The 21826-nt window shown below is 61.5% G+C and overlaps 1 protein-coding gene across 11 annotated transcripts; it reads left to right on the top strand.

Moving 5' to 3' along the window:
• Positions 1–5099: 5099 nt before the first annotated feature.
• ARFGAP1 (ADP ribosylation factor GTPase activating protein 1) lies at positions 5100–17306 on the top strand. Of its 11 annotated transcripts, none has more exons than XM_064496903.1 (14): positions 5100–5214; positions 7930–7993; positions 8176–8285; positions 8498–8669; positions 9027–9127; positions 9886–9966; positions 10502–10598; positions 11648–11704; positions 12894–12926; positions 13742–13771; positions 14577–14633; positions 15184–15243; positions 15804–15874; positions 16729–17306. In XM_064496903.1, exons 2-14 carry the CDS (start codon positions 7934–7936, stop codon positions 17084–17086), a joined length of 1287 nt encoding a protein of 428 aa, XP_064352973.1. In that variant the 5' UTR covers positions 5100–5214; positions 7930–7933; the 3' UTR covers positions 17087–17306. The 11 variants fall into 11 exon arrangements, with proteins under 11 accessions (XP_064352973.1, XP_064352972.1, XP_064352977.1 ...); XM_064496902.1 differs by having other exon boundaries at positions 15798–15874; XM_064496907.1 differs by lacking the exon at positions 11648–11704 and having other exon boundaries at positions 15798–15874.
• The last annotated feature ends 4520 nt before the right edge of the window (positions 17307–21826 follow it).

Here is a 21826-nt window from a genome sequence, read left to right as displayed (position 1 = left end):
CGGAGGCAGTGCCTCCACGTTTCCCAGGACCAGAGATTCTGGTTTCCTGGTCCCTCAGAGTGGACAGAGTGGATGCAGTCATGCCCTGCTGAACCGCAGACCCTTGAAATCCTGGCTCCATTGCGACCCATCCGGGGGAACCCGCCTCCCCCTTGAGCTCCAGGGCTGGAGCCCAGGGCTGAGATGCCACAGGTCAGTGCATCCCCTGCCCCTGTTGGCCTAGAAGTGGACACATGACCCAGGCTGGTGACTCTCTGGCGTTTGGCAGGGATGCTGAAGCAAAGCCACTTCCTGCCGCTGCATGCAGACCAGGGAGCATACAGCCTTGGAGCTGCATGTTGGGATGTTAGCATGAAAACGAAACAGCAGAGCAAAGGCGTGATGAGAAACCTGGTTCTCGGCAACATCGCTGAGCCGCTGGATCAAGCTTCACCTGAAAGCCTGGACTTCTGGACTTTTCACCACAAGAGTCCATAATTTCCTTTTTTTTTTTAAGCCAGTTGGGGTTGGGTTTTCTGTCTCTAATGACTAGAATCCGGAAAGATTCCTGACTAAGATGGGTGTGGGAGGGCTAAGGCAGGGGCTGTGTGGGTCTTACTGTCATAGCCCAGAATCTGAGCCCTCAGGCCTGCAGTGTGAAAAACTGGCCCTGTCTCAACACATTCTTGGCTGGGACTCCCTAGCTGTGTGGGCAAGTGTCGTTCAGCGCAGCTTCTAGTTCCTGGGTTGTTTTAGGGTGGAGCGACGGCTCAGGATTCCTGAACCGCTGTGCTCTGTCACGATGCACAGCCCACAGAAGGTGGGGCCATGTTCCGACATTTCTTCCATTTCCTTCATCCCAGGGCCCAGTTCTTCCTGAGCATCACCTGGGGCAGCAGCAGGGTCAGATGGGGCAGGGCCGCCCAGGCCCTTCTCCCCATGGGGCCACATCCCCCCACCCAACATGCCAGAGCCTGGGCAGGCCTGAGCCAACCCTACGCCCTTTTCTTGGGCGCAGGATGGAGCCACTTCAGGAAGGCACTGGTGGTGGAAGGTAGTCAATGGAGGACAGAAACGTGGAGGGAACGACACGGGGGGACGTCCACATATGCCCAGCTCCACCACCGTTAACGAAATGAAAACCTCAGTCGCAGTAGCAACACACACGCTCACAGCGTGGCACCAAGGAGCCGCTGGTAACACTGAGCCCCGAGGGGTCGTGAGAAATGCGGCGCCCACATCCGGGCCTCTGGTCCAGAGGCTGTGGAAACAACCTGACAGAATCCGCCAGAGTTTACCCAGCACCTCCACTGCCAGACGTCTACACCACGGAAACGCTCACGTGAACGCGGAGAGCTGGCTGTACACAGATGTCCGGTATGACTGAGACAGCGCAGCAAAATCCTGACAATGATGAGGATAGCGGTGACAGCAGGCGGCCAGGCAGGGAACCCCTTATACGACCCCGCAGCTGGGAAGAGTGTCCGCGATAAAGTGAGGAGAAGGCGCCCAGGGAGCTGGCTGCCTGCTGAGCAAGGGCCAGGGAATGTGCTGATGAGGAGGCTGGTCTCGGCAGGTCGTCCCGAACTGCTGGACACAGCCTCCTCTGGAGGGGCCTGCCCTGGACCCGAGGGCCGCGCACCACGTCCTGGGGCATTAGGCTGTGTCCGTCTGGCTGTGTGAGGCCCTGCAGGGGATGTCTGTCCACACGCGGCCCGTTCTCACCCATCCTGGCTGGAGCCTGCTGAGGCCTTGGTGGCAAAGCAGGACCAGGCAGCTGGGCCACAGGAATCTACCCTGAGCTGCTCTGTGTGAGACCCTGCGGGGCACACTCAGTGACTGGAGAGATCAAAGCCGCGGGCAGGCCCTTCCGCAACTCCCAAGCCACAGGGCAGGGCAGCACAGGGTGGGCTGCAGGGAGGCGGACCCTGAGGAATGAGCAGGATTTCCACAAGGAAAGGAGAGCAGAGAACACCGGGTTGGCAGGGCCTGAGTGCCAGGGTGGGGGCAGGGCAGAGCCCGGACCAGAACCCACACACAGAGGTGAACACTTACACAAGTGCACACACATGGCCCTCACCTGCCCTGTGTAGCTTCAGCTGCTTCTTTAGGCTCTGCCACCCCTGCTGGCAGCTGGCTGAACCCTGGGACCCAGCTGACCGGGCTGTGAGGCCCAGACAGGACCACTGATGACCGGTGCGCACAGACTTACCCAATTTGTCCATTACTTCCACATGTTGGGAATGAACCTGACCTCTGAGACTGGGGCTGGGTCAGATCAGAGACACCATTGCCCGTCCCCGGCCTTCACACCCCCAGCTCCCCACACCCTCCTACTCTGAAGAGGACGGTACAGAAGCTGGGTGCAAACCTCAGCTCCATACTCACTGCCTTTCTGACCTTGGGAAAATTACTTAACTGTTCTGGGCCTTTGTTTCTTCATCTGAATGATGGGTTCATATCAGAAAGACCGTGCTTTGTTGTGCAGCTTAGACAAGATCTTCCTGATTGGGCCCAGGGCCTGACTTCTTCCAGGGGGCAGGAGGCGAGGTCCGTGAGGCGAGGTCCCTGGCCTGAAAAGGGGGATCAAAACCCTCCTTTCACAGATGGGGAAACTGAGTCCAGGAAACAGGCCTATGGCTACCCTGCAGGTGAGCTCGTGTGGCCTGGGCCGGCACCAGGAGCCACCCAGCCCCTCAGAGTCATTGACTCAGGTTTTCATTTTGCTGTCCTCATAGTCTCTTTGGTTTTATTCACATGGAGAACTGCAGGAGCCCCAGGGAGGTAACCACGAAGATGATCACATTACTGTAACTGGAAATTAATGGACTGCTGGTGGTTCTAAAAGAGAAACAAATTATGTAAATATTTTAGATGGGGTAATAAAACGTTTTCAATTTGCAGCTACATGTTCTGCCATTCACCCACCACTTCATTGCCCAGATTCTGCTGCTGTCAGTGAGCATTTTATCCTCTGCTGTTTGCTCACTGTACGAGCCTTGAGATGTCAGAGGGAGGCAGGGGTGCTGCAGAGGCTGTGAGGTGGCAGCTTGCCCTGTCCTTGGAAGGGCCACCCCCCTGCTCTTGTCTTTGGGGACCTGGGCCTCACTCTGGAGGTGAACCTAGCCCCGTGCCTCCCAGAGCCAGGGGTGGAGTGGGGGTTGACCTTTTAGCTTTATGATCAGAAAACTGAAAATTCAGCCTCGACTTGTTGCTTGCTCTAGCTAGTGCCAAATGTTGGCTACTGCTCTGACCTGCCCTTTCAACATCTCATCCTTCACAGCCCACCTCCTCCAGGGAGCCTACTGGAAGGAACCCAGCACAGGGCTCTCACTCTCTGAACTTGTGGAGCCTACACAGTCCCAACCACAGGATCTTGTGCTGAAACGACACTGTCTCACGTTGCCCCTGGGTGGACCCTGTTGGTGCCCTCTCATTTCTGGGAACGCCAGAGGCTTCTGGCTGCAAGAACTGCTGACTCCTTCCTGAGGGTTTCCCCAGGCTGCAGGAGGGTGCACATGGTGAGCTGGGCACAGGGCAGACTGGAAGTGCTGGGAAACTAAGATGAGCACCCAGGGCAGCTTTCAACCGACAATGAAGGGAAATGCCAATGAAACTGCAATGAGATACTGTGTTGTTCCTGCTAGACTGGCTGCAACAAAAAGACTGACAATGCCAAGTGTTGACAAAGACTTGGAGCAATTGGAACTCCCACACTGCTGGTGGATATAAAATGGTACAATCATTATGAAGATTGTTTGGCAATTTCTTAGTTCAACACATACCCCATCACCCAGCGATTACTTCTAGGCAATTATGCAAGAGAAATAAAAAGTATGCTCATAAAAAGACTTGCAAGTGAATTTCAGGGCAGTTTTATGCACAATGGCTGAGATTCAGAAACGACTCCAGTGTCTAGCATGTGACTGTAGAAACAAAGCCCTATACTCACTTAATGGAATACTATTCAGCAATAAGAAAGAACGAAATGCTGGTACACGCTTGATGAATGTGGATGGATGAACCTTGAAAATATTATGAGAAGTGAAAGAAGTCCTTTGAAACATTACTTATTGCATAAATCTATTTATATGCAGTTCTAGAACAGGCAAACTGAGATATGGGGATAAAAATCAGAACAGTAGTTGCCTCTGATGGACGTATTCTATACTCCATCATGGTGGAGGTTACCTTGGGGCAGGCATTTGTCAAAATTCATTGAGTGAAAATTACTGAATGTAAATGATACCTCAGGAAACATGGTTATACTGGATCACTCCAAAAGTTACACAGATCAGTGCAGAACATGTGAAATACGTGGAAAAGCCCGAAGTAAAAACAAAACCCAAATCACTTGCAATTATATCCCCAGAGGTCACTGCTCTCGGCAGTTCTCTTTCTACAGCTGTATTCCATATATCAGGGATTCTGGTGCTCGCCCTGCTTTGCAGCCTGCTTGCATCGTCTGCATTACGTGATGCCCTCGCTCCACCCGTCCAGCCACCCTCCGTGTCCACTCCCCACCCTTCTCCACCTCGGACTGCACCGATGGGCTTGGCCAATGGGAGAAAAATCGGGAGATGAGAGTCTGAGAGGCCACAGAGACCGGCATTTACCCCTGTGGCTTCCTCTGCTAGGTCACCTTGGGCTGGCCATGCCCTCAACCAAAGATGACAGCTCCTCTGGGTGGCGGCCCTGAGGACTCTTTCCTTCCAGAGTCCGGGAACCTCGCCTCCCCCTTTTCTTTGGAGCGTGTTGACGTCACAGCTCTGCTGCTCCAGCCCTGGGCTCTCGCAGAATTCCTGTGACGTGTCTAAACCCGCCCACACCCTCCTAATCAGCGCCCTTGTAAATGACCCCCCATGAATCGTCCTAATCGGAGCAGGCCGTCAGTCTCCCGTCCGGATCCTGACGGTGCACCCCAGTGAGCATGGCTGGCGGTGCCCAGACCATCGCGGTCCCCGCTAGACAACCAGCTCTGACACAGCAGCCCAGAGGAGGACGCGTCCCCGTGGCAACGGGGGGGGCGGGGCCCCACTTCCGGCCCGGCGGGCGGGCGGGCGGAAGTCCCTCCCCCGCCGGCCCGCCCCGGCTTCCCGTCAAGCCTTGCGAGGCGCTACGTAGCCGGAAGCGGGTGGCGCCGAGGTGGGCGGTCGGCCCGCGTCCTCGGTGCAGTTCGGGGCGCCGCCGACCCCGGCCCGGACCCCCGCGCGCACGAGCGAGCCCACCTGCCCGGTAAGCGCGCCGCCGAGGCCCCGAGGCCCCGGCTCCCCCCGGGGCTAGTCCACCGCCCCGCCCGGCGGCCGCCCCCGCCCGGACCCCCGCCCGCCGCGCAGCGCCCCTGGCCCCCAGCCTCCTCTCCTCTGAGGCTGTTACCGGCCCCCGCCCGCCCGCACCTCCTCTAGGGGGAGAGCCGGTCCTGACGCCTGTCCCCTCCTTCGGTCCCAGGACCTGGTGTGGACACAGGGTTCAGTCAGATCCGGTCTGAGTTCTCAGGGGGCTTCCATTGAAGGGTTGTGCCCGCCGGCGCCCTAGAGGCTAGTCTAATCAGAATCGACAGCCTCCGCGGCCTTAAGTCCCTATTCCTCCTCACCCTCTGCCGCGGGTGGTCGTCTTGGCAGAGGGAGAGGAAACCAGGAAGGGATTTTAAAATTCTCCTTCAGCTTAGGTGCATTCAGGTAGGAGAACCAGGCTCCCTGTCTGCCCTGTTAAACGGCTTCGTTGCCCACCAGCCATGTGAGAGTTGGCTGTGCTCACTCAGCGCAGGCCTCATCTCGCGGTGCTGTGTGTGATCCGGCAAAGCGGGGCTGTGATACTGGCCCAGGGGAGAACTAGCATTTCCCTTTGCTTTGGTGTGCCCTCCATGACCTGCCCTGCTGAAGTTCAGAAGTACCCGTGCTTTAGAATGAGAAAGGGTTGTTCGTAAACACAGGTGCTTTGAGTGCGTTAGGTGGTTTCTGAGAAAGACGGGTGTGATTTCTGCCTGTGGCCTGTGTGACAGCCCTGGGGACTGAGCAGTGTCCTGAAGTCATCGCTTTTAATCGCAGACGTTGAGGAAGTCCCAACTTAACAAGCAGTGTTCTGCAGTCTGACAAGTGGCTTCCTTCGTGAACTGAGAAAAACGTCCTCATTTGGTTCAATGTTTATTGAAATCACGCCTGCTTTCAGAAAGCTGTGTTTTACCATCTTGGTTTCAAGCATTAAAACAGAAGTTCTTGGGTTATTTTTCAAGATGAACTATGGCTTTGAAAGTTAAGTGTTTGTTCTTATGTCTTAAGTTTAGCATTTTCCAGAACTAAAGGATTCTCATATCCAAAACCAGTCACCTAGGGGAGTCCTTTGAGATCTGAACCAAGTCATTTATTTTTCACATATTTCCCATAGTAGTTCTGCAGACACTCACTCTGCCTTATTTTGCACTATTAGAAATTCAGGGCAGGCTCACCCCTGTTCGGGCTTTTGTTTGCTTGTGTTCAGTTGGCCAGAATAGGAGCCTTTGGGCAGACACAGTTCCCTGGGAAGAGCACAGGCCCCCAGTGTCCACCCGTCTCTGCCTTTGAGCCAGGGGTGAGTGGAGCTGTGTAGGTTGGTCCAGGCACCGAGTCCGGGGCAGGATTTTGCATTTAGATATTTGCCTTCGAGGTCAGGAGACCATCTTGGGCAGCAGAGAAGTACAGAGCAGAAGGGAACCTTGGGTGAACTCTTGGTTTTGTTTCCATCGATAACGGAAAACAGGTGTTTATTTTCAACTTAAGCTTAAAAGTGGGCCCTTGAGCATCAGGAGTTCTGGAGTTCCAGATTCAGGAAGTGTGACTGTGTGGAAAGGCAGGGTCCCCTTGGAAAGTAACTGAAGGTGACAGATGGAATACAAGACAGACCTTCTGGGTCTTTGATGCTGCACCTCTGCACAGAGCTCACTGTACTGTCACAGGGAAGCTGGCCGGAGCCGCCGCCTCACAGGCGCAGTAGGTGGAGAGCAGCATCCGAGGGTGGGAATGTCCCACAGCGGTGCATGCGGGTGGCTCTGCCACTTAACAAGGCTCGTGTGTTCTTGGGAAGACGCGTGCTGCTGTGGGAGGTCAGACAGCTTGCAGGTTCCACTCATGAGCGCAGGGCGAGCTGAGGGCCAGGGTCAGTGGTGTGTGCGGGAGAGGTGGGACGGACTGTGTCCAGCGCCATGCTCGGCCCCCTCCCCTCCCTCTGCTTGAGTCTTACTCTGTCGACTTTCCTGGTCATGGATTAAACGGGCCACCAGATGAGCTTGAATTTAGTCAAAGCTAGATGATCTATAAAGAAATGAACAGCTTTCCTTTTCAGCCCCAGGACCCGACAGGTTCCCTGTGAGGCGTGGTGGCAGGTCTCCTGGTCCATAGGCCACTGTCCTTGCCCTGCTATGGGCATGCTATCTGTCACCTCCTTCCCTCAGATGGCCCCAGGGAGGACCTACCTTTGGACCCTCCATCTGCCAGCCTCTCCACATGCCGCTGCTTCCATCCCAGGCCGGGAGCCTCGCTGCACCAGGCCTGGGAGCTGGAGGGAAGATGTGGCCGCAGAGAACGCAGCTCCCTGTGTTCGGATGCCGCCAGCCCACGTCTGCCATATTGCCCTGAAAGTGGGAAGTCAGGTTTTGCGGACAATCTGAGCACGTCTTGTAAGGACCACTGCTTGCTGTGAATGTTCCTAGGAGACAGGCCTTCTGTAAATTGTGCAATCTTGATGTCCATGAGGCTCAGGCAGAGTGGATGCCAGTAATTACTCTCGCTCCTAATAACTGTGGCACTGTTGGCCTGGGAGCATCCACACTGCTCGACTTAGAGTGTGGAGAACGGACTCTTGCGGGCCGTAGCCCTGTTACCCTGTAGCTTCTAAGCAGCTTTTTTGCACTGACAGTTGATTTTCTCGTAAAGTGACCTACTTGTGAGTTTTAGGAGTTTGTTCTCTCCTTTGCAGCACCATGGCCAGCCCGAGAACCAGGAAGGTCCTTAAAGAAGTCCGGGTGCAAGATGAGAACAACGTAAGTGTCTGCTTTTCTCGGGCGGGCTTCACGAACCTCTCGGAAGTTGCTCGCAGCCTCAGAGCTCCCCTCCCTGTCACGCACGGTTGGTCTCTCAGCCAGCCTCCCTCTGCGCCTCTTGGGGCCACCCATCGGGCCCTGCCCTGAGCCACTGGGTGAGCTGCCTGTGGCCCTCTCTGCAGGTGTGTTTTGAGTGCGGTGCGTTCAACCCTCAGTGGGTGAGTGTGACCTACGGCATCTGGATCTGCCTGGAGTGCTCGGGGAAGCACCGCGGGCTCGGGGTGCACCTGAGGTCAGTGCCCGCCTGCTCCTGCTGCACCATGAGCCAGGGCGGGGAGACAGGCCGGGACGGGGTGTTGGGCCAGGGGACGGGCCTGGGTGGGGAGACGGGCCGGGGCAGGCCCCTCATGGGCCAGCACCATGGGACCCCAGTGCACAATTCAAGACTATTGGGGGCTCGAGGATGCCCCGTGCTGGTGATGAGGCTGACCCTCTGGTGTGCAGCTTCGTCCGTTCTGTCACTATGGACAAGTGGAAGGACGTGGAGCTGGAGAAGATGAAAGCCGGCGGAAACGCTAAATTCCGAGAGTTCCTGGAGTCTCAGGAGGACTATGACCCCCGGTGGTCCCTGCAGGAGAAGTACAGCAGCAAGGCCGCCGCCCTTTTCAGGGACAAGGTGAGGACAGGCCCGCAGGCCCGTCGGCTGCTGCCGTGGTTCTGGGATTAGAGGCTCCTGACACGCCACGGGGGCTGTGTGCAGCCCCAGGCAGACAGGACCTGAGGCCCCATCTCTTCGCAGCCAGGGGACGCCCATCATTTAGGGGGCAGAGAGTGGGGCCCCAGGCATTTGGGGTTGGAGCCACACTGACCAAGAACTCGCTCATGCTCTGTCTGTCATGAGGCCTGGTCTCAGCGTTTAGACTGGGTGAGCCCCTAGCCCGTGGCTGAGCCAAAGTGGCTGCGTGAGGGGCACGGGGGCGCTAGAGCAGGCGCGCCCACGGCTGCCCCGACGGTTCCCGTGTCCCCTTGGCAGGTGGCCACCCTGGCTGAAGGTAGAGAATGGTCTCTGGAGTCGTCGCCCGCCCAGAACTGGACCCCACCTCAGCCCAGGGCACTGCTGTCCACTGCCCATCGGTAACTTCTCTGGCCTGCTGGCTGGAGGGTGCTGCTGTCAGCCCGGCCCTGACCCTGACTGTGGCTCAGGGTCCCCGTGCTATTGTGGCAACGATTCGATTGTCAGCTGTTCTAAAGGCAGAGGGAAAACCAACTTTTTAAGTTCCATATTTAAACTTCCAGTAAAAATTCAACCACTAAGGGTACGTTCAAGGTAGAGCATACCGTCCCCCGTTCCTCAGCGTAGAGTCTCCAGGTTTGTGCCCACGACACTTGGCAGCTCTGGAGGAATCTGCCTGGCTGGTGGTCTGGTCTGAGGCTTGCCCACCTCCCCAGGGCACAGGAACGCAGGGCGGGCTGACCCCATGCAGGTGTCTCGGGTCCTCTGGCACACAGGAGACTCGTGTTCTGGGGGGCTGGCATCAGGAGAGGCTCCCTGTTTACACCAGGGGTGCCCTGCAGTCCCCCTCCTGTGGCGAGAGTCCCCTGTCAGAATGTCTCCAGACCACTGCCAATGTGCTTCCTTTGGCCTCGGTCCCTCTGGCCTCCCTGTGGATGCAGGCAGGCGTGGAGCCGCTGGGGAGCCTGCCCGCCAGGCTGCCTCGACCTCCTCTTGCTCCTTGCCTCCTCTGCTCAGAGGTGGAGGCCGGCTCAGCCCAGGTGCTAGTGTTTCAGAGGAGCTGGGTGTCATCAGGTGGGCGTGGCAGCACCTTCATGACCACAGCTCCTGCCACGTGTGCCTGCCCTGTTGGTCTCACTGACTTCTGACTCCGTTTCAGAGCCCCTGGCCAGCTGCAGAGCTCCACCGCTGCCTCTGACAAGGCTTCCGAAGACTGGCTGAGCGACGGCTCCTGTCGAGGGTCAGGCCTCGGGGGGCGCTGGGGGTCTGAGCGATGGCCTTGGCTCCTGTCAAGGGTCAGGCCTCAGGGCGCTGGGGGGCTGGGGGCCTGCATGGACCCAGCTGTGGAGGGTTTGGTCCCTCGGGGCAGCGCTGTCCTGGTGAGGGTGGGCGCTGCTGCTGCTTCACAGGTGCAGAGTCGGCAGGCCTCACGGGCCAGCCTATGTTCGAGTAGGGGCTTGAGTGGAGAGAAACCCCTTAGAGACGATCACTTCTAGGAACACTTAGGAGGAACAGGTGAAAGAGGGTCCCCAGAGCTGTCGGGTTGAGCCACTGTGACGCTCCCTGCGGTCGCTGGCCGTCAGCTCTGGGTCTTGCTGAGATTCTCAGGCCAAGTGCAGCAGGGGGGGCCTCGTCCCTGAGCGCAGGAAAGCCTGACCCCCACGCGGAGGGCCGTGGGCGCACCTGCACGCCCTCCAGGGGCTCCGTCTGGGGTCCGGGCGCCCCCACCCCACGGCTCTCGGGAACATCACGGCTGCTGCTTGTGCCCCCTCCAGGGCCCAGGAGACCCGCTATGTGGGCTTTGGGAACACCGCGCCACCTCAGAAGAGAGAGGACGACTTCCTCAACAGCGCCATGTCGTCCCTGTACTCGGTGAGGACGCCCGTGCTGCTCCCCCGTGCCGCCCGTGTGCGCCCCGAGGGGCCTCCCGCGGCTGGCGCGGGCCCCTCCCCTTTCCTCCGCTGACACTTCCCGGAGCGCGGCGTACTCAGCTCCGTTACTCCAGCTGCAAGACGCGCAGTTTGGGTTTAATGAGGTGCGTTTTCTCCAGAGAACTAACGCCCCGTGTGGAGAGCCTCCCTGAGCCACATTGGTTCTGGGTGTCACTCCGTGGCTCTGTCGGTGGCAGAGGTGACAAGCTCGGAAGCTGCGCAGGCTGGGCCACCGTCTGGAGGTGGCTCCTGGTCACACGTGTGCCTTCCCCCCACCCTCGGCCACTCTAGGTCAAACCATCGTTTTCCAGAGAAACTTACTTTTTAAAAACACGTTCTATTTGTCACAACCTGGTCTACGACGCCGGTAATTGCGGCCGTCCCAAGCGTCTCTGGACGCTGAGCGCACAGAAAGACGGACGTGCTCTGTGTGCTGAGAGGATGGGGTTGAGGGCTGGGGGGCCTGTAGGGAACTGGAGGCTGGGCTGGTCCCAGGCTGTGTGAGCACAGAGCTTCTGGACGGAGCCCAAGGAGGGGGTCCAGACTTGGGCCGTGGGAGGTCGCCGTCACCACTGCATGCGCTCCTTGAACCACGTGTGTCTGTCCCCCAAATGAACGGGCATCTCACTCAGAACATATTTAAGCCCCATTTGCCCCTGAGGCGCCTGTAGCGGGATCTGGGGGCCCCCAGCGTCGCTCTCCCGGGTGCTCTTTGTGGCTTGTTGGCCCGAAGCCTGCTGTGAGGAGATTGTCTTCCGGAAACACCCTCCCAGGACCGCAGTGTGTTTGTGTCTCCCCTCAGAGGGGCCGGCGGGCCAGGCAGTGGGAGGAGCCGGCTCACCCCAGTGGTGGGGGCTCCACCCTGGGGCCCCGCCCTCCAGCCCTCCTGGTCCAACCACGTGTGGGGTGGGGACGGTCCCACGGCATCCAGCTGTGTACGAGGCGGGTGGCGTGGGTCAGAGGAGCACCTTCCGTGTTGCTTCCTCTCAGGGCTGGAGCAGTTTCACCACCGGAGCCAGCAGGTTCGCCTCGGCAGCTAAGGAGGGAGTAAGTAGCCTGTCCCACAGCGCAGCCACGTGGGCTGGAGGGCTGGGGAGGACGGAGGGTCCTGAAGGGGCTCGGGCCGCACATCTGTCTGCCCCAGGAAGCCTGGTGAGTGGCCCCCGCCCTGCCCTCGGCCGGTGCCCTGAGACTGGGCAGGTCCTCAAGGCCCCGCGGAGCTTCTTTGCTGTAATAGTGGGTCTTGTGCTGGCTGCAGAGGAGTCGCTGGCAGGGCCTGGCTGGTTCCAGGAGAAAGAGGTGACAGGGTGGCTTCCACTTGCCCTGGTGAAGCGGTGTTGGCCCTGCAACCCCCCGAGTGTCAGCTCCCGGGTCTCCAGTGCAGTGTAGGCCGTCCGAGTTTCCACTCCCAGCCTTGCCTGCTCCTTGGCCTAAGGCGAGGGATGACTGGGGATTTTGTCAGGACAGATGAGTGGACACTGGGCAGTGACCTGGGCGAGAGCCGGGCGGGAAGGATCAGGCCAGAAACCTGTACGAGGATGTCATCCTGGAGGGGAGACTGCGGCCACCATGGCGTGGTGGTGACAGGAGGGGTGTGAGGAGGGGAGCACGGAGCAGGGATTGGAGGCTGCCTGGCAGGCTGACCCAGGGCACACGGGCCCAAGGGAGCCCAGGACAGGAGTTTCTGAAGGCCAGAGCGTAGCTGCCCAGCCAGCCAGTGGGAACCCTGGGGTTGGAGTAGAGTCTGGGACACATCTCGGGTGTGCCCCAGTGGGCCAGTGTGCCCAGCGTCGGGCAGTGCCACCCATGCTCCTGAGTCACCTCTGCCTGTTTTCTCTGAGGCCTTGTCTCCCAAGGGCGCTGCGGCGGGGGGTCCAGGACTGCTTGTTTTGAGAGTGGCCTGGGTGCCGGGCCGAGGTGAGAGGCCTGAGCAGACTGGGCTTGTGGGAGGCCTGTGGGCCCCTGCGTCCTGGACTGGGGAGGTCAGCGTTAGCTCTGCTCCCTCACACCGGGTGCTGCACAGGCCCCCCTGCCCTGATGGCCTCCCGGGGGGAGCTGAAATCGTGTGCATCTCTGAGGGCCCCTTAGAGCTGCTGTAGGGTGAGCACAGGGCCTCGTGGCCGTCGGGAGACAGGCCTGGGACTGATCACCTGTCTGTACCCCAGGGAGCGGCAGCCCCAGTGGCCAGCGTCAGGACAGTAGACCAGACACCAGGCGTCTCTCTGTTTTCTTTCAGGCTACGAAATTCGGATCCCACGCAAGTCAGAAGGTAACGAGGGAGGCCTCCACGTTGGTGTGTGAGGCTCCTGGCCAGCCTGCCCTCTGTGTGCTCTGGGCCGGGACACTCCTGCAGGCAGCTCGGGCACGCCCACACATGTGGACTTGTCTCCCAAGCTCCCATGTCACAGGGGTCACTTCAGGTGCCTGCGGGTTTAGCAGGTGGAGTAAGGCTGTACCTGCTTAGGGTCTGTGGGGCCAAAGTCGTCACCTGTATCTGGCAGCTGTGGGCCGCTGTACCGTTTGCCTCATAGGGAGGGAGCAGGCAGTGGCCCCGGGATGGGGAGAGAAGGCTCAGTGTGGCTGAGGCTCTGCTGTGTCTGGGCAGCCCCAGGCGGGGTGACTGGGGCCTCCTGTAGGACACGGGCTGAGTCCCGCGGAGACAGGTCCTCGTCCCCAGTTAGCGCTCTCTCTTCTTGTGGATGGTGTCTTGGGTCCTGGTGTTCATCTTTCCGAATTTTGGTGTGCAGCCCACATGGTCCCCATGTGGTGCCAGGCTCAGGCCGGCCCGTCCTCCGGCACTGGGGGTCAGGACTCAGGAGGGGCGGCCACAGAGGCTGTCACAGGAGCCCACGGCCACACGGGCCCCTCGCGCCCTGAGGAGGGGTCCCAGCCCCCACCTGGGAACCTTCTCTGAGCCCCTACCTTGGGCTCCTGAACCACCCACTTGCGTGGCCCTGGACTTGCAGAGCCAGGACTGGGGGCGCCATGGGGCCCTGCCAGGGCGCGTCCTCTTGTTGCCAACGCTGCTGCCACTGCCTTGCTCTCTCTCTCTCTCCGTCGTCTCCCTGTGCTGCCTGGGTAAAGTTCTGGGGTTCCAAGCAGCAGCCCGAGCTGGTAAGGCCGTCCGAACTGCTGCATGCCCCCATCCGCGCGGCACGAGCTCTGCTCCCCACCGTCCGCACTGTGGCGTGTGTTGGTGCTTCCGTGTGCTCGCGCTCTGATCTGCTGCCGATTTCCGCCTGACCTGTCCGCGGCGCTCGGGCACCCGTGTCGTGGGCAGGAGACGCGGGACCGGCCCAGGACTGGGGGCTGCTGCCGCTGCCGGGGCTGAAGGGCCCGGGTGCTTGGAGCTTCTTGGCGAGATTTTCACTTTGTGGTTTAATTACTTCCAGCCAAATTATCCAAAGGAGTCCTGTCACGGTGGCCAGGGCCACGCACTGTGTTGCCTCCCCTGGTCCTGCCCACCCCCACCTGAGCTGCCGGCCGGGCTCGTTCCCCCCACCCCCTTTTCTCCAAGCTCCAGCAGGGCCCTGGAGGGCAGGTGGGCTCGGGACCTGCCCGTCTGTGTCCCGGTGGGGGGTCGTTGTCGGCACACAGGCTGTTCTCACGGGATGGGTCACGTGAGCTCCAACGGGGAGACCCTGGAGGTGGCTGCTGGATGGTGTAGGCTCCCAGGGGCTTGCCGCCGTCCTGGCCCCTTCCCAGAGCAGGTGGGCCAGGGGCGGCAGCCTCTGGCCTGCACGCATCTGCCCACGTGCCACCCGCCGTGAGAGCCTGGCATGTTGTGTGCTGCCGGGCTGCTCGCTGGCCGCTGCTTCCTGTCTGTGCGCAGAGCTCGCAGTGACCGTGCTGCTGTGTCCTGGGATGGACCTGCCGCCGAGCTCACTTGATCTCCTCATCAAGTCTTTTCTTCTGACAGGCGTCGGAGTTGGGGCATAGTCTGAACGACAGCGTCCTCAAACCCGCCCAGGAGAAGGTAACGCCACGACCCACGGTGCTCCACCACGTGCTCCTTGCAGCTCCCGTGGGCTCTTTTTGGGGGCGGCTGGTGTGGGGGCTTTGCTCAGGGGTACGGACTCCTGAGGGTGCCCCGTGTTCCCCCGGGTGGCTGGTGCCCTGTACCTGTGGGTTCATCCCTGTCTCAGCAGGGCCTGGCCTTGCCCTCTGCTGCTGGGTCGGGGAGAGCCCTGTCCCGTGTGGCTGGGTGTGCCCCCTGGCTTCTCGTCCTGGCCACAGTGCTCAGAGGAGACCCGGATGGGCTGAGAGAGGCTTTGAGGGGCTGGGACTTAGGGGACAGGGCCAGCCTGTCCTCAGAAGGTTGTGGGTGGCGTTGAGACCACCCGGGGAAAGTCTGAGTTAGACCAGCCTGGGCTGTGGCCTGGCAGCCCCACTTCCTCTCACTTCTGGGGAGGGGCAGCGTGGTGTGGAGGCAAGTTCCGTGAGCAGGCGCCAGCGGGCGTGTCCTCTGTCAGGGGCGGGCAGCGGGCCTCTGCCCCTCGGCTGACGGCGCTGTTTCAATCCACCAGGTGAAGGAGGGAAAGATTTTTGATGATGTGTCCAGTGGGTTCTCTCAGTTGGCATCCAAGGTAGGGTGGCCCCGCCTGACACTTGGGCATAGCTGGAAGCCAGTCTCCATATTCCAGGGCACCGGGAACCGCGAGCAGGAAGGGCCTGGGCGCTTCTTGCCCCGGATGGTGTCTGCGGCCTGCGTGGCCTCTGGGACATGAGGAGGGTCAGGTAGATGCTCCGGTGCCGGCGGCTCGAGGAATCTGGAAACAGCTGGACGGGCACCTGTTACAGCCACTAACCTGTTGCTTCCTTTCTTTCTGTCCTTGTCTTGCTGCTGCCGACCTCTCCCTGGTGAGTGTGCCGGGGCGGCCTGCCCGCCTTCTCTGCCTTAAAGCCACAGTGGGCAGCGCGTCTGTCTGCTTCCCAGCACGAGGCTCTGTGTGGGGCGGCCGTCCACCCAGGGAGCCTCGCACCCACCTTCTGGGGCCACAGCCTCTCACTGTGCTCACGGCGGGCGTCCTGCGTGCCCCGGGAGATTCCATCCCGGGTGAATGGGTGCAAATTCCAGGTCTTTAGACACCGTGCTCTCGGCGCCGGAGCCCTGGCTGAGCTGCCCCATGTCTCCTTACAGGTCCAGGGGGTTGGCACTAGGGGATGGCGGGACGTCACCACCTTTTTTTCTGGGAAAGTGGAGGACACCTCGGACAGGTATGCCGGGCCCCTCATCCTGATGTAAGCCCCCCTTTTCTGGTATTCTTTCTTGGGGTCTCTGGGAGGCAGATGTGTCACCCCCAGGGGTTCAGGGGTCACAGGGCAGAGGGCCCCCAAGCCCTTGACCTCTTACTCTGAAGCTCTTCCTTGGACCTGGCAGGAGCTGCCGCTGCCCAGGGCTGGAGAGGGAGGGAGGGTCTCAGGCGGGGAACTGGGTGTGGAGACGAGGGGTGGCTGGGCTCTGATCCCACCTCCTGGGGTCTGGAGCGCTCACTGGCCCACTCGAGGCTGGGCCCAGGCCTTCCTGCTGGAATCCTAGTCTGCCTGGCTTTCTGGTTCTCTGACCCCAGGGGGAGCCTGGGATCTGATGGGAGAGATGGCCGGGGGCTGGGCCAGAGCAGTGGCCACAACCGCCTTGGCGGTGCCGACGGCCTGCCCTGGGGCCGAGGAGCGTCCCGCTTGCCGGCAGGCAGGGTGCCGCAGCGCTTGCTTGGCCGCCCGCTGTGGGACCATGTGACTGCAGTTCTGGTGAGGGGCTTTCCATCCTGAGCTGACCCTTCACGATGCCGATGCCAGGTCTCTGGGTTTTCTTTTGCCCTTAATCATCGCAGAAAACCAAGATCTGCGTGTTTCCCGGATTTCAGCTCTGTAGATGGGTCTCCTCTGCTTTGGAGCGAGAACAACAGCTCCACGACCCTGCCTGGCGCTGGCCGAGCATCCTGGGTGGGGTCTCAGACTCGGCCTTGAGCCGTCTCTGGGGAGAAGCGGGGAGAAAGCCAGGCGGCTCAGGGCCGCCGCAGCAGCTTTTCTGGTTTTGTGAGAGCCACTCAGAGGCCTCTTCTTTGTCACAGACTCCCAGAGGGCCAGAGCTACCAGAACAGCGGTGGGGACAACTCCCAGAACACCATTGATCAGAGCTTCTGGGAGGCCTTTGGGACCACTGACCCCGCCAAGGCACACCGGTCCCCGAGCAGCGACAGCTGGACATGCGCGGATGCCTCAGCCGACAAGAGGAGCTCAGACAGTTGGGACGTGTGGGGCTCGGGCTCCGCGTCCAACAACAAGAACAGCGACAGTGGTGATGGCTGGGAGGCCTGGTGGGGCGGCGGGGAGGGCGCGGCCAAGGCCACCAGGGAGGGCGCAGCCAAGGCCACCAGGAAGGCCGCGCCACCCACGGCGGACGAGGTCTGGGACAACCAGGACTGGTAGGCCCCAGCCCTGCAGCCAGTGCTGTGGAAGGCAGCCTCGGGCGGGCCCCTGGGCCGTGCCTGCCGGTCCTGTGTCCCTGTCCCCGCTCTCCTGGATTCTCGGCAGCCCTGGGCACTTGGGCCAGGCGCTGTCGAGGGCAGGGGTCCGTGCTGCTGCGGGGAGCCGGCCGCACCCTGCCGTCCCCCCACGCACTCAGTAATAAACATCCTTCCTGGTGGCACATGTGGCCACGTGTCGGTGGCTGAGGCTTGTCTCCCCCGACGCATCCTGACTTTCTGTTGGTGCCGGCTTTTTCCCTCCTGAGGAAGCTCCGGAGCTGCCATCGCCCCTCCTGCACTCCACTCCCAAGCCCTGTCTTGGTAGGGCCTGTGCCTCGCGGGCCGGGGTCTGCACTGTCGCCCACCTGCCGTCAGCCCTCCACGAGTGTCTGCTTGCCGGGCCTCAGCGCTGGGACTCGGTGCCCGCAGGGAGGCCCGTGGGCATCCAGGGTGCTCTGGGATGGGGGCGCATCGGTACTTCGAAGCACCGGCCAGTCTGGTGGTGCTCCTGGTCCTCAGCCTTCCTCGCAGCCCCAGCCCTGCTGGTGTTGGCTGCGCCTGAGATGCTGGCCCCCTGCCCCCCACCGTCTCCTCGCACCACAGTTTGGGTCTCTGTCGGCCTAGAGCCCAGCTGACTTTGGCCCCTGTGTGTCGGCCCCCTTGTTCTTGTGGCCTGGCACTGACAGGTGCCTGGTCCACCCATCAGCTCTGATGACCTCGTGAGACATGAGGCCGTGGTCGGTGCCCTGTCCCCACACCTGCCTCTGCTGACCCTCCCGTCTGTGAGCCGGGCTTTGACCTGGTGCTGCACAGACCTGAGTCCTTTGGGATTTGTGCAGGACGTCCCCATCCCTGCCCCACTCTGGTGGCCACGGCCCTGCCAGATGGGCCCCTCTCCCGCGTGAGGGCTTGTGTGTCAGGGCTGCAGTATGTCCCTGAAGTGGGGGCTGACAGAGGGGCCAGTGTGGGACAGCCCTGCCGCCCATAGCTCTCCCTTCAGGATGTCCACGCGTGCTTCTGGCTGACTTTGAGGATCTCAGTCACTGAGCCAGTAGTTGACCTGGATCTGAGGTTAGAGGTCAGGCTTAGGCTGACAAGAAGACCCAGGTCAGGCCAAAAGCCAGGGCCGCATTTGGCCAGTCGGGCCCAGAGCTGGGGAGCTCAGGGGAGCCAGGCGCAAGGCGAGCATCCCCATTGGGCTGACATGGTGCCGCTGTGGCGTCCCTCAGGTCAGCGCCGTCCGGGTGGGGGGGTGTGGCCCATCCCACTGCAGGCTTCAGGGGCATTTGTTCTGTTGGTTCTGGTCCAGGAGGCCCTGCCCCAGAGTCCACGTTAAGCTGGGAGTAAGGTGCCCTCTGCCCTGGGGCCCTGTTCACCACCAGGTGCAGGGACTGGGGCTGAGTGGGGATCTCTGCCCCCCACGCCCACTTCAGGAGCGCTGGGATGTGGTGGTTTGACCGTCCGGTTCTCCCCCCCCCCCGCATGGAGGCGCTGACGTCACCATAAAAACACGCAGGAACACGGAGTGGTCTGGCTGACTCCCAAAGGGCCACTTCCAACAAAGGTGCAGGCAGGGACCAGGCCAGGTGTGCGGGTTAGAGACCGCCGGAGGTTCTGGACCTGAGGCTGTGTCTCCTGGTCGGTCTTCCGTGTTGTCTTGTCCGGGGCAGCACTTTGGGGCAGGTGGGCCCAGACCGAACAGGTGAAGGTGGTTGGGTCTGGGTGCGGAGGCCTGTCTGGGCTGGGTGTGGTTTTGGGTGGGACAGTGCTGGAGCCTGTTCTTGGCTGATCCCAGTCACCACCCCCACCCCACCTGGCTTGTACAGGCCAGGCTGGCCTCCATCTCTCCAGACAGCTCACCCATCAGCCATGGAGCTGCCCTCGGCCCCCGAGCTCTGTGTGCTGCCCACCCAGACTGGGCCTCCTGGCCAGTCTCCACTCCCTGTTTGCCCCAGACTTGGCCAAGGCGCCAGGACTGATCAGCAGACACTTCAGGGCAGCCCCTGGTCAGCTTAGGTCCCTTTTCCAGAACTTGCATCCAACCAGGGACGACCTGTTTTTCCTGGCTGCCCCCTTTACATGTGTCCACTTTTGCTGCCACCCTGTCCAAAAGTTCCTCCCAGCCAGGTAGCCCTGCCCCGTGGGCCCTATGCGTGTAAGTGCAGATGCTGGCAGCCCTCCTGGGGCCCCACGCCCTGAGCCAGCCCTGCAGGAATACGGGGAGCAGAGCTTCCTGGGGGCTGTATGGGTTGGGGTTCCTGGGTGGTGGGCGCCCCACCCTCTGCACCTACTCCGGTCCCACCAGCCGTGCTGTGTGCTGACCCAGCAGCCAGGTCGCACGGGGTGGGGCTTGCAGCAGCTACACTGAGGCACGGCTCAGTACTGAGGGTTGGCTGCCCAGGCGCTCAGAACTGGAGCTCCTGGGGTCCCTCCCCACCGCTGGGGCTGGGGGAAGTGGGGCCTCTGCTCGGGGTCCCCACCTGGACGCTGGAATGAGGGCCATGATGGGGGACTTGCACCAGCCAGGATGCCACGGCTGTGCCACTTCCAGAGCTCTCCCAGCGAGGGGCCTGCCTGGCTCTAACCTGTCCTTTCTCAGCTGTGACCCTGGGCAGCGCATGCCCTGGCCGATCCCTGACCCTGCTAGGTCGGCTGCAAGCCCTCGGGTGCTCGCGGGCACAGAGCACCGGTTCAGAGACTCCTGGGCGGGCACATGGGGTGGGGGACCAGATGGGGTCCAGCCAAGGGCACTTGCTGACTGGCTCACACGAGTGGAGGGCAGTTCCTTGGAGCGTGTGGACATGCACATGAGTGTCCTGCGTGCCTGTGAGCCATGGACGTGGATTGATGGTGTTAGTTGTCGCCACTAGACCAGGCGCCCTCTGCTGGCTTCTGCTTGGGTCTGCAGGGCCCACCTATGTGGCAGGGTGTGGGTCCCAGGACCCCAGGACCCCAGCACCCAGCACCCAGTGCAAGGCATCCACCAGCACTGCAGCATCCATAGCATCTAGCCATGGGTTCACAGGCTTGGGCGGCTCTCGGGCCACAAGTCTCAGACCTCCCTTGCCTTGAGATGCTCAGGTCAGGAGCACTGACCGCCAGGCAGGATGACAGGGCGGGGTTGGGGCGGGGCGCAGGACACCTGGTGCAAGGCTGTGGAGCTGATTGGGTCCTGCAGCCCCACCTGGTTGCTAGGGGTCTGGGGGAGGGGCAAAAGCGCCCACCCCTCCAGCAGCATCCAGCCCTGACCTTTACGCACGACCCCTCCCAGTCTCCAGCGAATATCGCGTCCACGACTGTGTCCTGTGCATCCTGAGTGTCCTGTGCTGGACCCGTCTCCCCCAGAGCACCTCTGCTCCCAGAAGCTGAACCTAGAGCAGGGTCAGAGTGGCCCTGGCAGCCTCGGCACACGGCGCTCAGCACCCCCCTGACACACACTGGCTACCCTAGGGAGGGGGCCTGTCAGGTCCAGGTTTGGGTAGAGTGGGTCTGGTCAGGGCAGGCCCTGGGGCCCAGCTGGGCACCCCCTAGCACTGGTCACCGGGCCCAGCCTGGGGCCGTCCGGGCAGGTGGGGAGCGCTTGAGGAGAGGCCCTGCTTGGGAGGCCCTCGCAGACTGGGGAGGGGCTTGTGGAGAAGCGGCCAGTGCAGAGGAGGCTTCCGGGGAGGGGGCTAGTGTGGGCTGGGTCATTGGAGAGACCTACGTGTGGCTCTGGTTTGGGGTCCTGGGTCCTGGAGGCGATGATGGGCGAGTGGGGGGAGTGGAGTCTAGTTTGACCCCCAGGGTCCAGGTGCTGCTCCAGGCCGCCCCCCAGGCTGCCAGAGACCCCAGGCCCATCTCCCACAGCGTGCTGCATGGGGCCACTTGTGGTGCCCTTGTCCCTGAGGCGCCTCCCCTGTGAGCCTCTCTGGGACAGACCCTGTGGTGTGAGGGTTGAAGGTGTTGACCCCTTGCTGCCTTGCATCCCTGCCCTGCAGTGTGATGGGGTTCTTCTCCCTGGGGTGCCTGTGCCCCCAGCTCAGGGGAACGTCCTGGGCACCAGATGGGAAGAGTGTAGAGCGGGGGAGGGGTGGGCCGGGGGTGGGCCAGGCAGTGACGTCGGTGGACAAGGGCCTCATAAGCTGCGGCCTCCCTGTGGCTGCAGCAGGACCGGGCTGGACGGGAGTGCGCGAGACCGAGGGACGCTGCTCTCGGACAGGAGCAGGTTGGTGACTCATCTGGGGGCCGGGGCCACCGGGGATGTGCCCAGGTCTGTGATCTGAGGATGACCTTGACCTCCTAGAAAGGTTAGGGGGGAGTGGAGCTCCTGGGGAGGGGGCAGCAGGACCAGAGGCACAGTCAGGGTGGGGCTGGGGTCTGACCCCCGGGCCACGGGGCATAGAGGAGTCCTGCTCCCAGCACTGGCCTCCGTGTCCCTGGAAGGGGTCTCACCGGGTTTCTGGGGAGAGGAGGGGTCTGGCTTCAGAATGTGAATCAGGAGGGCCAAGGACCTGGGGTGCCCAGAGAGCCCCTCCACAGCCCTGAGGACCCCCACAACCTTGGCTGCCCTGGGGGTGGCCGGGGCCCTGAGAGCCTGTGCTGCATGTCCCTTCTGCTGTCAGCAGAGGCGCAGAGGCCCTGAGGTCCCAACCCCGCTTCAGGGCTTCTCCCCGCCCCCTCGCTGGTAGGCCGGCTCTGGGGCCAGCAGAGGGGAGGCACGCTG

This window comes from Camelus dromedarius, chromosome 18 (assembly GCF_036321535.1).
Source record: "Camelus dromedarius isolate mCamDro1 chromosome 18, mCamDro1.pat, whole genome shotgun sequence".
In the NCBI taxonomy this organism is placed as follows: domain Eukaryota; kingdom Metazoa; phylum Chordata; class Mammalia; order Artiodactyla; family Camelidae; genus Camelus; species Camelus dromedarius.
The sequence above is the reverse complement of the archived record's forward strand: the minus strand, read 5'-3'. Positions and strand labels throughout refer to the sequence as shown.

Coding starts and splice junctions, on each gene's coding strand:
- ARFGAP1 (XM_064496902.1), top strand. CDS start 7,934: ATGGCCAGCCCGAGAACCAGGAAGGTCCTTAAAGAAGTCCGGGTGCAA. Junction 7,994..8,175: donor GGGTGCAAGATGAGAACAAC/GTAAGTGTCTGC, acceptor CCCTCTCTGCAG/GTGTGTTTTGAGTGCGGTGC. Junction 14,634..15,183: donor TCAAACCCGCCCAGGAGAAG/GTAACGCCACGA, acceptor TCAATCCACCAG/GTGAAGGAGGGAAAGATTTT.